At 45.2% G+C, this 12,792-nt stretch overlaps 1 protein-coding gene across 5 annotated transcripts in view; it reads right to left on the reverse strand.

Annotated features, from left to right (window-relative positions):
• PLEKHA2 (pleckstrin homology domain containing A2) overlaps positions 1 to 12,792 on the reverse strand; it is a 70,393-nt gene that overhangs the window by 4,448 nt on the left and 53,153 nt on the right. For all 5 annotated transcript variants that reach the window (XM_005606303.4, XM_005606304.4, XM_014736551.3 and 2 more), the window contains 4 exons: positions 12,694 to 12,762; positions 12,245 to 12,315; positions 8,913 to 8,976; positions 178 to 255 (listed from right to left, as the gene is read on the reverse strand). In XM_005606303.4, the coding sequence (XP_005606360.1) occupies positions 178 to 255; positions 8,913 to 8,976; positions 12,245 to 12,315; positions 12,694 to 12,762 (282 nt within the window). The remainder of the gene's footprint in view (positions 1 to 177; positions 256 to 8,912; positions 8,977 to 12,244; positions 12,316 to 12,693; positions 12,763 to 12,792) is intronic.

The following is a 12,792-nucleotide window of genomic DNA, read 5'->3' on the forward strand; positions in this document are numbered from 1 at the left end:
AAAATAAAAATTGGTACCCAAATCAGTCAAAAGAGAAAAACAAACAAGACAGCCTGGGGCTTCAGCTGCATCCAGGGACCAGGCCACCAGCCCACATCACCAAATAAAACCTGCCCCCTCAGGGACAATTCATCTCTAAGATGACAGTAACTGTGCGACAGAAAGGAAGTGACTTACTCTGGGATGGCACTTGAGGGCCTGGACAGCTGCCCCAATCTCCTTAATCCAGCTGTGCATGTCTTCTGGACTGTCCGCCTGCAAAATACCCACAGCACTTACAGAGAAATTTTGGGCACTATGATTTCAGCTTTGAAAAGTCTCTGACTCAATTTTAAGTTTATAAAATCACACAATTAGAGCTGGAAGGGATTTCAGAGATCATCTAGCTCAGTGGCTTTCAGACTTTTGAGGACTCTTTTTTCCTGCAAAATCTTATTTGACACCCCATAAATAAAACAGCTCAAAGTGGAGCTGCTCTGCAGGGGGCAGAGGTCATGAGGGAGGGGGGGCATAAAGGCCCATCCCCTGCAGAAGTCCCTCACTCGCTCTGGAACACAATCGGCCTGGTCTAGCCTCCTGTTTTACAGAAAAGGAAAATGAGGCCCATAATGCCAAAGGTCAAGGTTTAGGACTGGTCTAGATTCCCATTCTCCTGACTCCCAATGCAGTTATCTTTCCAATATGGCTATCTGAACAGAATAATCCCATTTTCAACTCCAGTCCAGATAAAGCCAAATCCTCCACGAATCACCCCAGATACGTATCATCACCAGGCACTGGGCTTCTCTCAAAGCACAAGCTGTCCAGGTCTGTCTTGACTCCATCCAGGCCTGGAGAGAGTCGAGAATTGCTCAACTTGGAGCGCCATGCTTGACAACGCGTAGGACACTGCTGAGACAGTAAAAAGCATTTCCCCAGAAATACCTACCAGCCCCAGAAGGGGGCAGCAGCCGCTCTGGGAAGAAAGGGAGGAAAACGAAGAGGCGAGCTGCGGCAGGGGTCCCTCGGAATTCTCAGTGCTGTCCAACTTTAAAGGGGGTGAGTTCAAGTGAACCCAGCAAAGCTTTACTCAGTGTTACACATGGCACCACGTGCTGGCTACTAAGGAGGGACCAAGACCCAATCCTCCACCTCCAGGAAATTACATTTGTCAACCTCTCTCTGTCCCGCTGCGCCTTCCCCTAAGAGTCCCACCCAAAATCACAAGTATGCCTTTGCGTGCCTGTGCATACATATATGCAAACACCACAACCCGGCCCAGAAAATTCTCCACATATCCTCCTCACTTTCCCCACCCCCCCAAATGGTTCTGTCTCTTTGCTTTATATCAGGATAAAACATGACTAGTTTTTTTAAAAAACCCTCAAACTGCCCCTACCCTATCTGTCACCGCGAACAAGCCCTCCTTGGTTAGGTGTATGCAGGAGACACCTGCACGGGAACGAGGACCGACCGGCTTCATGCCCACGCACGCTGGGTCAAAGGGCATAGCAACAAGTGCTTGAGGTGAACACTCTCTCCCAAGCTAGGGCTGCAAACTCACCTGCACTCTCCCTCCCCTTCACTTTTCCCCATTATTTGACAACCTGGTGGTTTCCCAAGAAAAAGACAAATCCATCCCTCATCTAAAAAGATGACGAGGACAAGGTCTCCAAGATTCTTCCAGAAAGTATTTTACCATTCTTGGGGCACGCCTGTTCCACAAGCACCATTCAGAGAATTAAATGGACTCATTTAGGTAAAACAGTTTGAACAGTGCCTGATACACAGAAAGGGCTTTGTAAGTATTAGTTATTATTGTTGTTGCTGTTATCATTGTTATTATACATGAGGGATGGAAATGAAACCTTAAATTCCAACGCTATAAATATGTTCACTGTCCGTCTCCCTGAGACTTAATTTTTTCAATTTCCTCATACCCCAACTGTAGAAAATTGCTACATAAAGGATCAAACTGTCAAGATGAAATAAGATAATGTATTTGGGAGGGAAGACAGGTTATCTTGAGCTTGGATGAATTGGAGGCAACCAAGCTGTCCATTAACAGAAAAGCATTTCCTAGAGGTCTTCCTTCTAGGGAAACAGGAGATGACTGGGTAGCGGGATGTTAGAAGGCGGAGGGAAAGACGGAGACGGGAGCTGAGGGACAGACGCACGTCTCCCACATCATACAGGTAATCTGGCATCTTCAGTAAACAGACTGCAAGATCCCCAGAATGACAGTCCAATACCCAGTTTCCATGCTGTTAAGCTACTTCAACTCCTTCCACCACCCTAGCAAAATACCCGCCCCCTCAGGTCAACTGTTACCCCCCAAAGCCAGAGGCCACCCGTTTGACTGTCCTTTGAGGCCTCACCAACCAGCCCTCACATCTTCCCTAGTTGGGAATCACCTGATTTAACACCTGGGACTCAAGCGCAAGAATCAAAATCCGCTAAAATGCATCTGGATCATTTTCAATTCTCCTCTAATATAAATAATGCTGCTACTCGTGTCTTTACGCATAAAGCTTTTTTCATATTTAAGATTCTTTGGCTCATAGGGAAATTGCTACATTAAAGAGTATGTATTTTTTTTTAAAGATTTTTTATTTTTTTCCTTTTTCTCCCCAAAGACCCCCAGTACACAGTTGTATATTTTTAGTTGTGGGTCCCTCTAGTTGTGGCATGTGCGATGCCGCCTCAGCATGGCTCGATGAGCGGTGCCATGGCCACGCCCAGGATTCGAACTGACGAAACACTGGGCCGCGTGCAGCCGAGTGCGCAAACTTAACCACTTGACCATGGGGCCGGCCCTGAGTATGTATTCTTATAAACAAACTTACAGACAAGGAGAACCAATTAGTGGTTACTGGGGGGAGGCGGGTGGAGGGTAGGCACAAGAGGTGAAGGGGCATACTTATATGGTGTATGACAAATAATAATGTACAACTTGGGGCTGGCCTGGTGGCACAGCAGTTAAGTTCGCTTCCACTTCGGTAGCGCAGGGTTCACCGGGTCGGATCCCGGGTGGGGACAAGGCACCGCTTGGCAAACCGTGCTGTGGTAGGTGTCCCACATATAAAGTAGAGGAAGATGGGCACAGATGTTAGCTCGGGGCCACTCTTCCTCAGCAAAAAGAGGAGGATTGGCAGCAGATGTTAGCTCAGGGCTAATCTTCCTCAAAAAAAAAAATAATAATGTACAACTGAAATTTCACTACGCTATAAGCTCTTACAACCACAATAAAAAGATTTTTTTTTTAAAGAGTATGCATTCTTTTCAGGGTCTTGGTACATATGGCCAGAGAGATTTCTGGCCAACAATATAGATTTCATTTACCAACAATATACTATTTTTTTTACATGCACCCTTGCTAGATTAAATATTACAATTTTTAAAAATCTTCACTAATATGATGGGCAAAATAATTAAATCTCTCTCTTAAGACATTTAGTAATAGAGATGAAAATTGTTTGCTAATTATATTTCTTCCCTAATTCTCTAATTTCGTTTGACATTTTTCTGCCAGATGACCTAGATAGTTAGCCCAGACATGAGGATAATAATAATAAACATTAGTAAATATTTTAACATTTAACTAACAAATGTTATTTTAAAATATTATTCAAATAGAAAAGCAGATATTGTAACTGATCCCACATGAGAAGAAACAGAATATTACTTTACTGAGATCACATGACAATCTCTATTAGTAGTTTTAAGAACTAGGACCCACCAGAAACAAAAATTCAGTGAAACCTCAAAAATCGCATGCTAAAATTATGGTGTATATCTATCTTTAATGGAAAGCCTGTGCTTACCTTTCATCAAACACTCAAAAATATCTTAAGACCATATCACAAAGGTAGTTTCATGAACCAGAGGTGAACACAGAGCTGAAGTCCACCCCACTTACGGTGAATTACTAAGAGACTAAAACATTCTTAAAACTCAGTAGAAAAATGCTTGAAAAAGGGAAGTGCCAAGCTCAGACCTTCATCGCTTCCTGGTGTGCTTAAGCATGTGTGTGTTTCTGGTGTTTGGTTCAGAAGAAAAAGTAGGGTTTGTGTCCTTGAGTGCAGTTTTTGAAGTGAGAGGAACATAGAGTATTAAAACCAGTCCCTGCCATCTGTGGTTTTATCACATCCAGTGAGCTTTTACGAGCCCAGCACCCTAACAGATGCAATGGTGTGAAGCAATGAATGCTAGAGGTCATTAATACAAGGCTTCCCATGTCTACTTCTGGTTACTTACATTGCAGCTGTCCAAAATTTTTAGGCAACTCCTTCTTCATTCTGTTCCTAACCTCTGCAGCCCTCCCTCCCCCACAGCTGATAACCCCTGCCCTCTCCCCAAGAACCAATGCCATCTTTAGACACAGCCCTGCCACATATGATTGCATGGGTGTGCACTACATAGTTCTAGGTGCTGTCATTCACCTTGCAGTCTAAATTAAAACAGTAAGTATCCAAAGAGATCTAGCCCAACCCTCTGCAATTCATGTGTGAGCCCTCTTATTACTACTCTTATCCTGGCATGGGCCCCAGTTCTGACAACTGGGCTTATGTCAAGTTACCAAAACCAGTCTGCACTACATTTCTCACTTCAAATAAGTAATCCTTCTCTTAACAAGTTACCTAATACCCCCGACCTTCTATGACTGGGAAATGGGGAACCCCACTTGCCTGGTATTCCAAAGACTGAAATTTCATTTTGAACCCTTCCCCAGAACTAAGAACCATCTACCTCCTGACGAGCTTGCTGACATCTCAAGCTTAGAAACCTGATTACTGCCAGATGCTGCATCTCTGTCACCATGATCCATCTGCAAGACACCCAGTTACCCCAAGCTGGTCTTCTCTATGTCAGAATCAGACCCCCTGGCTCTCTATGGCCACACCCTCTATATCTTGGGTTCTGTACTGGCTGCTTATAAACAACATCAGTGAGGAGGTCTTGTTCTAGCACCTGGTACCTTTGAATCAAGTCTAACAGGTTTACGATCTTGAACAAATAATTTACCTTCAGACACTGCATTTCCTAATCTATAAAATGGAGATGACCTCAGAGACTGCTGAGAATTAAGCGATATGCTGCCTGTAAATTGGTTAGCACCGCGCCTGGGACATCTAACTGTCCAACAGATGGTAGTCTTTTATTAACAGAAAAGAATACTACAGTGTGAGAGATCACAGGGTACAAATTATACATAAATGTGACATAGAAGGTAAATGACCAGCACATAAGTAGTTGGAATCCAACCCATTCTGTGCCCAGGTCTTCTTTTGTCCAAGGAGTTTGTTTTCTCTGCCTAGATCTGCCCTGTTGTCTGGTATGGCTTTCCTAGAGACCGAGGACACACGGCTCTTCCGGTAGACTGACTAAACATAACTCAGGAAGTAGGTCAGGATGCCACTTTGACGCGGTGGGTAAAACTGTGGGCACCCAACTGTATGAGTCGTCATTAATATTCTTTCACCTTCTGCATGAAACACGATTTTGACTTGGAACAAATGACAGACAAACTGTCAGTCAAACTTATTCAGACTTAGGCATGTGGGAGACTCTTCTCAAAAATGAATGAAACGAGCCTGTACGTCAAGAAAAACCATGGAAGTATTTTTTTGCAAATGATGAATTTTGAGGTTTCAAAGCAAAAATCAGAATTTCAGAAAACTTCTGTCTACCTCCACGAGCTTGACAGTTTTCCATACTTAAAGACTTTATTGGTGATAGTGGTGGTGGTATTAACGGATGTGACTTTTTGATATTATACAATAAAATGTGCCAACATTTGGAAGATGTGCATACCTCAGTTGAGACCACTGCTTTCCAAACAACCAATGCACACTTACAAAATCATGCACGGGTGAAAAGGACCCATTCAAAGTGCAAAGCTTTCATGTAAGAGTATGGATTTTCATGTAAGAGTATGAAAGTTTATCGATATTAGCTTCCAATTCCACATTGCACCTAAACAATAAGAAACTACCATTTACCAAGTTTTGGTATAGAATCAAAGAAGAATATCTACAATTATTTGGAAAGCTATTAAAATATTCCTTTTTTCCAAATACTTATCCGTGTGGGACCAGAATCTCTTCATAGTCTCCAATCAAAACAACATATGGCCACAGACAGAATGCAGAGGCAGATATGAGAATCCTGTCTCCTCTTAAGCCAGCCACTAAAGAGATTTGCACAGCACAAAAAACAATGCTACTCTTGCTGCTTCTGTTTTAGAAACATAGTTATTTCTCATAAAATGTTACTGTGTTAACATAAGCAGGCTTATAGTTGCTACCTTGAAATGAATTAACACATATTTTTAATGCTTTTTAACCTATATTCTCCTCTAACTTTCCATTCTCGTTGAGTTAGGTGCTACACTCAGATCTGTCCACTCACTCATCTATTTATTCAGGGTGATGTTAGTGTTCTTCTATCCCAGAAATGTGGAAGCAGAAGGCAAAGGAGGACAGAAGTGATGAGAAGCTTCTGGTAAATGTGCACACGCTCATGCAGATGATGCAATGTCTTCTGACTATTTCTTTTGTTGGGGTTCATGTTTCCCAAATCACCATCTCCACTCGCAAGCTCCGTCCTGTACTCTTACCCAGCATAACTGTCCACTTGACAGCTATTTCTTTAGCACCACCAATGTGTCAGGCTCTGTATATGGAAGGACCTTCCGAACATGTCACCTTGGATGTCCTGCAGAGGCTGTAAACTCAGAACCACCTCTGCTGGGCTTGTCTTTGTTCTAATAGTCCCTCCTTCTGTGCTCCCTTCACAGTGACAACCACTCTGAGGCCCAGGCCAAACATCTGGGCAGTGTCCTTGCCCCGCCTCTCTCCTCTCACTCCACGTCTAACCAATAACCACGTCCTGGAAAAGACTGTCCCATAGCTTTTAAAGTTCCACTTTTCTCCACCCATCCTAGTTCGCACTTCCTTTACCCCTCACCTAAATGACCAGAACAGACTTCAAACTGCTCTCTCCTATCTTACCCTTTTTTCCTCTGTCCTTGATGCTGCACCAGGCCATGCAATTCACACAGCACATAGCCCAAGGGGTCAGGGTTGCAGACTAACATCCCCACTTTACAGATGAGGAAAACAAGGCTCTGACAGTCAGATGCTTGCGCAAGTGATAGTTTTAGAAGGCAAATTTGATTGGGCCACTCCCCTAGTTTAACTTCGAGGGTCCCTAACCCTCAGGATATAAACAAGGCACACAAGGCCATGAGCCCTCTGCATCTGCTTTCCAGCCTCCTGTATGTTCTGTGCTCATTTTATCTCCAGGCGTTTTCACACATGCTGTTCCCTCTGCCTGGGAGGCTCTCCCCCAGCAGACTCAGCTTGGATGTGTCTCCCTTCAGGAAACCTGCCCTCACTCCCTGAGACGGGGGGAGGTGTCCAGCTGATGAGTTCCCATGGCAACCACCACTCACTGGAAGGGCCGCACTTATCACATTGTTTTTTTGGTTTTTGCTTTTGGTTTTTATTCCCCCAACTCCCATCAGTGAGGTTGTTTCATACTCACAAAACATTTAGGTTCTTTTGTCATATTCTGCATTCTATGCTGGGATCACCTGACCTACTAAATAATTCTTCTAATTTGCATATATTAAGGTTTACACCTTGTGCTAGCAAGTTCTATCTCATGCATCTGCCATTACAGTATCATACAGAGTCGTTTCACTGCCCTAAAAACCACCCGTGTTCATCTATCCAACACTCCCTCCCCCAACCCGATCACACAGTTTTAACTGCCTGTTTACTGGACTGAGTCTCTCTCTCTCCGGTTCAGTGTCTGTTCTGTTTAACACAGTGTCCCCAGCATGAGGCAAAATGCCTGGCGCTCCGAGGACACTCTGCAAATATCTGTCAAACGCAAAAACTGAAAATGCTTTTGTTGCACCTACAGTTAAACTTTGTCCCTGAATGGCAATGGTGGCAGCTCTAACACCCCAAGTGACACTTTCCACAGCCCCCTACGCCGTCCCTTGCCGGATGGCGCAGGCTTGTCTGAATGAATGGAACCCACAGCTGGCTCAGGCTGCTAGCATGTCTGCTGAGCTGAGGCAGGAGGGCCAGCTCGGCGAGCTCAGTCGGGAGTCAGGACGAGCAGAGCTGCTGCCCAAGAAATGGCAGAGGGGGCAACCCCCTGTGGAAGGGAGGGTGTTCAGTGGGGAGAGACATGGAACAAAGAAGAAAGGGTGCTGAGAACCCTGCAAAGCTTCGGCTGGGGAGCCCCACATTTAAACCAACACCCTACATGGCAGTCTTAATGCTAGAAATGCGGCATTACCACGATGCTGCATGAGTCAAGGCACACTGTGGATTGCTAGGCTGGCTGGGGTAGGGACTTGGCCTTGAAAGTCTAGGCCCTGCTTGGAAATCTGCCTTCCTAGCTCCTGTGATTTTGGAAGGAGCTGGGAGAACTCCAAAGCTGTGGGTGGAGGGAGAAGCTTCTGAGAGCCGAACCATCAGAGCCCAAACAATGGCTTTCTCTGTGCAGCTGGGCTTTGCACCTGGTGCCTGCACAGGGCCCTCTGTGCTTTTGTCCTTCCGCACACAGTGATGTCCACACAGAGACGGGGCTTATAAATACCCTCCAAAGGAGAAGTGAAACCACTGACCAGTTCTCCTTTTCTCTGCTTAGCTGGCGCCCAGCAGCTAAGAGCAGCTGGTACGAGCTCACATTCTCCACTACAGCGGCCTAACCTGCTCTTATTATTTCATGGTTGGGAAGCTTTTGGCAAACATCCTGTTCAGAAGAAAATGGGACTCAGACTATCAGGGGCTAAATTTACCACCTAGAAACTTCAAACAAAATAAAAGAGAAAGCAAAGAAAAGGGCAAGACCTGTGAGTGCACCATTCACAGAAATGGAACGCCAAAGTCTTCCCAGAGTGAGCGTCTTACCTGAATGTAGAAGGTCCTGGAACTTGTTATTATTTCAAACAGGTTGTCCCTCATTAAGAGGTCACTAGACAGAGAAAGAGAAGGAAAGTTACCAGGCATGCTGGTGCACACATTGAGGACTCAGTTTGTCCTGGGTCAAAGCACCAGTGCCCTCCACCGTAAAAAGGGGGCTTCCAGGCCATTCCTCCCTTCAGCTCCTGCCTCAAAAAAAGACAGGGCTTTCCTCTAGATTCACTTCCTGGAGGGTCTTGGGAGGTCTTACCATCCTGACAGAATCCCCCAACACACACACCACCACCAGTTCTAACAAGATAAAGCTCCTTTCTCTCTTAAACTTCCTAATAGCCACCATACCCCACACCACCTACAGCTGTGGGTTTTTTAGTGGCTAAGATATATCAAGTGCTTTGTACAAAGCACTGTTTTGAGTGTGGGGTTTTTTTAGGGTCAACTAGATGAAAATGTTACTGGTTATGTATATATTTACTGAGTTATAACTGATACATAACACTGTATTAGTTTAAGGTGTACAACATGATGATTTACTATTTGTATACATTGTGAAATAATTACAACAATGTCTAGTTAACATCCATCACCACACACAGTTACAAATCTTTTTTTCTTGTGATGAGAACCTTAAGATCTACTCCCTTAACAACATGCAAATATGCAATATGGTATTATTAACTATAGTCACCATGCTGTATAGTACACGCCCAGGATTATTTTGCCCACCTTCACCCATTTTGCCCACCTTCACCCATTTTGCCCACCTCCCACCCCCTGTCCCTGACAACCACGAATCTGTTCACTGGAGTGTTTTTTTGTGCGTTATTTCACCCAATCTTCAACAATCCAATGAGGCATTTTATGGATGCAGAAATCCTGGCTCAGAAAGGTTACATTACTTGCCCATAGCGCCAGTGTTAGTAAACAGCAGAGCCAGGATACGAACCCAGGTCTGACTCCAAAGTCTACATTTTCAATTACTCCACTACCGTCTGCCTCTCCTAAGGGAGCCAACCCTCTCATTTCCTCCCCCTAAGCAGCAACCTCCTCAGCTTCGAAGAATTCTCGCTCTGTGCCTCACTGTACTGCGCTGAGGAGACTGGATGCCGAAAAGAAGAAAAGGAAGGAGAGAGTAGACTACTTTAAGATGTTTCAAACTGGGTGTGAGTTTTGGAAGAGGGATCCTGACTTGTGCAAGGAAGAAGGCGAGAAGTGGCTGATGCTCAGTGACAAAGCTCACATCAGCAGAAATCATTTAGTGTTAAATGCATACTGCAAGCCTCCAGTCACTGTGGAAAATACATAAAGAGTGAAAGATCTAATTCCTTCCCAATAAAAGAACATAAAGCAAAACGATACAATCAGATGTCAGACTGTGTGTCATATGCCACGTGTCAGAATAATTCCAAGAAAGGACTGGCCACAGGCAGTGCTGGTTTCATGAGTGAGGACTTGGGAGGAAATGGCAGACACCAGACCAGTGACATAGGCACCAGGCAAGGGAGGAGTATGAAGCTGAAGACCCATGTGGGAGGGGACAAGATGTGGGCCAGACAAACCTGGGGCCAAATCCTCATCCTACTTAGGGAAAAGGTATTTTAGGAATATCTTTAAAACTTTGTGAGCCTTTGTCCCCCGACTGTAAAATGGAGACGAGAAGACCTCCTTTATTGGGCTGGTCACTGCAGAGATCAATTATAAGGTAAATAAAGCATCTGCTATAATGCATGCCACTGAAACACATTTCACTATTATTATTGTCTTCTGAGTTTCTGAGGAGAGATGGCTTTTCTTTCTGGCTAAAATGTTTTAACCTTTTAAACTGTTTCCCCACATATGGTACAACTATGTAATCAACTACTGAGAAGGTGAAAGCAAAGCAGGGAGGAAATCCTCATTCTTTTCACCTCTATTTCTCAGGCTACATGTTGCCTTTCACTTCACTTCAATTCAATTCAACAAGTGTTCACTGACTACTCGGATGCCCTACACCCCCTTGAGTGGGTTTGGGAGAAGCTACACAGTCTCATAGGCCTGGAACCTGCAGAGCCTTGGGACTTCCTTCCCTGATGATCTCCAGAGCCCTTAATTCTTTTACTCAGAGTTCAGTCTGACCCTGGCAGTCAGAGATTTAGGTTAAGTGCAAAGCACTCTTAGGACTGAACTTTATCCGGGTTTGCTAAGCCATCCCCACCTGCCCAGTCGGTCAGACATCTATCTGCACAGGCCCTCTATAGTCAGGAACCATCTCCGAGGATCCAGTCATGTCTAATCTTTCCTCTACCCACTGTCAACCTCTGGAGGCACAATTCTGGAACCTTCCATCTACAGCTACTTTCCTGAATTATAAATTGTCATTGGGGGAACTTTCCCAATCTTCTGTACTCTGCAACTGCCATTTGCAGGACCCAGTATAATGCTTCTGTCCCTGCTTCCCCGGTCATACAGCACTTTGTTGTCACACAAGACCCTGCCTTGCCTTCACGTGAGAACAGTCTGCCTGCTGCTAACAGCTTCCCTAATGATCCTGGCTCTGCATCACAGTCCATGGGATGGAGAGACACAAACATAAGGCGCTAAAGACTGAAGACTGAGGGGCAAAATGAGGATTTCTACATGCCCAGATGCCCTTGGGGTTTCTAAAGTTTAGTGCCATGGACATCTGCATTTGGTGGGCACCTGCATACAGGAGAGCCCTTGCCTAGGGGCCCCAGGTCCCAAACTCATCCTATGCACCCTGGCACTTGGAAGGTAACCATTCCTAGTGGAAAGAGGAACACATTAAAAATACTTGCTCTTCCTGCCCAACAGGAGTCACAGAGAGTTGCTGTGAATCACCCTTGTATTAAGGGGATGGCAGGGACTTTGTCAAAAGGAGAAGAGAAAGGCATACAAAGTTCAGGGAAGAGGCACTAGCCTAAGCAGTGATCTGACCAGAAGTGCTGAAAAGCCAGTGACTAAGGCACAGTCCCCCTAGGAGCCCCAGTCCTTCTGTGGAAGGAGCATCTAACTGCAACAGCTGAGAAGCATCTCGACACCACTCTCATCTTTATTCCTACATTCTTTCTTTTTCTCTAACAGAAAATTATTAGACAGGCTCATCTCCTCAGGAGCCAGAGAAGGGTAATGAGAGGGGGTAGGTGTGCTCAGTGTGGTCTCATGGCTGCATCATCTTGAATGTGGGGAGCCGGCCACAGAAGCCAGGCCCCATCTCTTGCTCTTGGAAGAAGACTCTGATAAAGTCTCAGAAGTGCAGGAAATGAAGATTTAAGAGGGCAAAAGGGGGTTCTGATCAGAAAAGAACAAGCAAAGACAATTACCCAGACTTGACTAGACACTCATGGGTCTTGAGCACGTCCTTGAGAAATATAGTGCGCAGTGGTTCTCGGTCCTGGCAGAAAAAAATGGAAAGACAGGTAAATGAGGCTGTCCACATAATGCCAGGACCCAGACCCGCCGACCGATGAGCCTCTCTCATCAGAGATGGTTGGCTAAAACCAGGTTGTAAACAAGTCAAGGTCTCGAAATAATCGAGAGAAGAAAATCTAAGAAGACGCTCTGTGGCTCTGAGCACAGAGCAGCTCACCGCGTAGAGGGAGGGAGGAAGTTAAGGCCACTTCAACATCACTGTAAAGATGTGCACACGGGATGGATGCACCTCCGAAGCCTGTGTGTGCCCCTGCCTCTACTCATGCACACACACGTGGGTGTTCTTCGTGTGCCTCTTGCTCCCATTACCTCTCAGAAGGGCCCCAGAGCCACTACAAACCTGCTCACACTTGAAGTAGCAGATGGTAAAGTCATCAAGTGCAAAGAAGCGACGTTTCCAGCTCTTCCGCTGAAACGAAAAGTACAAAGCAGAACATTT

This window comes from Equus caballus, chromosome 27, assembly GCF_041296265.1.
Source record: "Equus caballus isolate H_3958 breed thoroughbred chromosome 27, TB-T2T, whole genome shotgun sequence".
NCBI classification, from domain to species: Eukaryota; Metazoa; Chordata; class Mammalia; order Perissodactyla; family Equidae; genus Equus; species Equus caballus.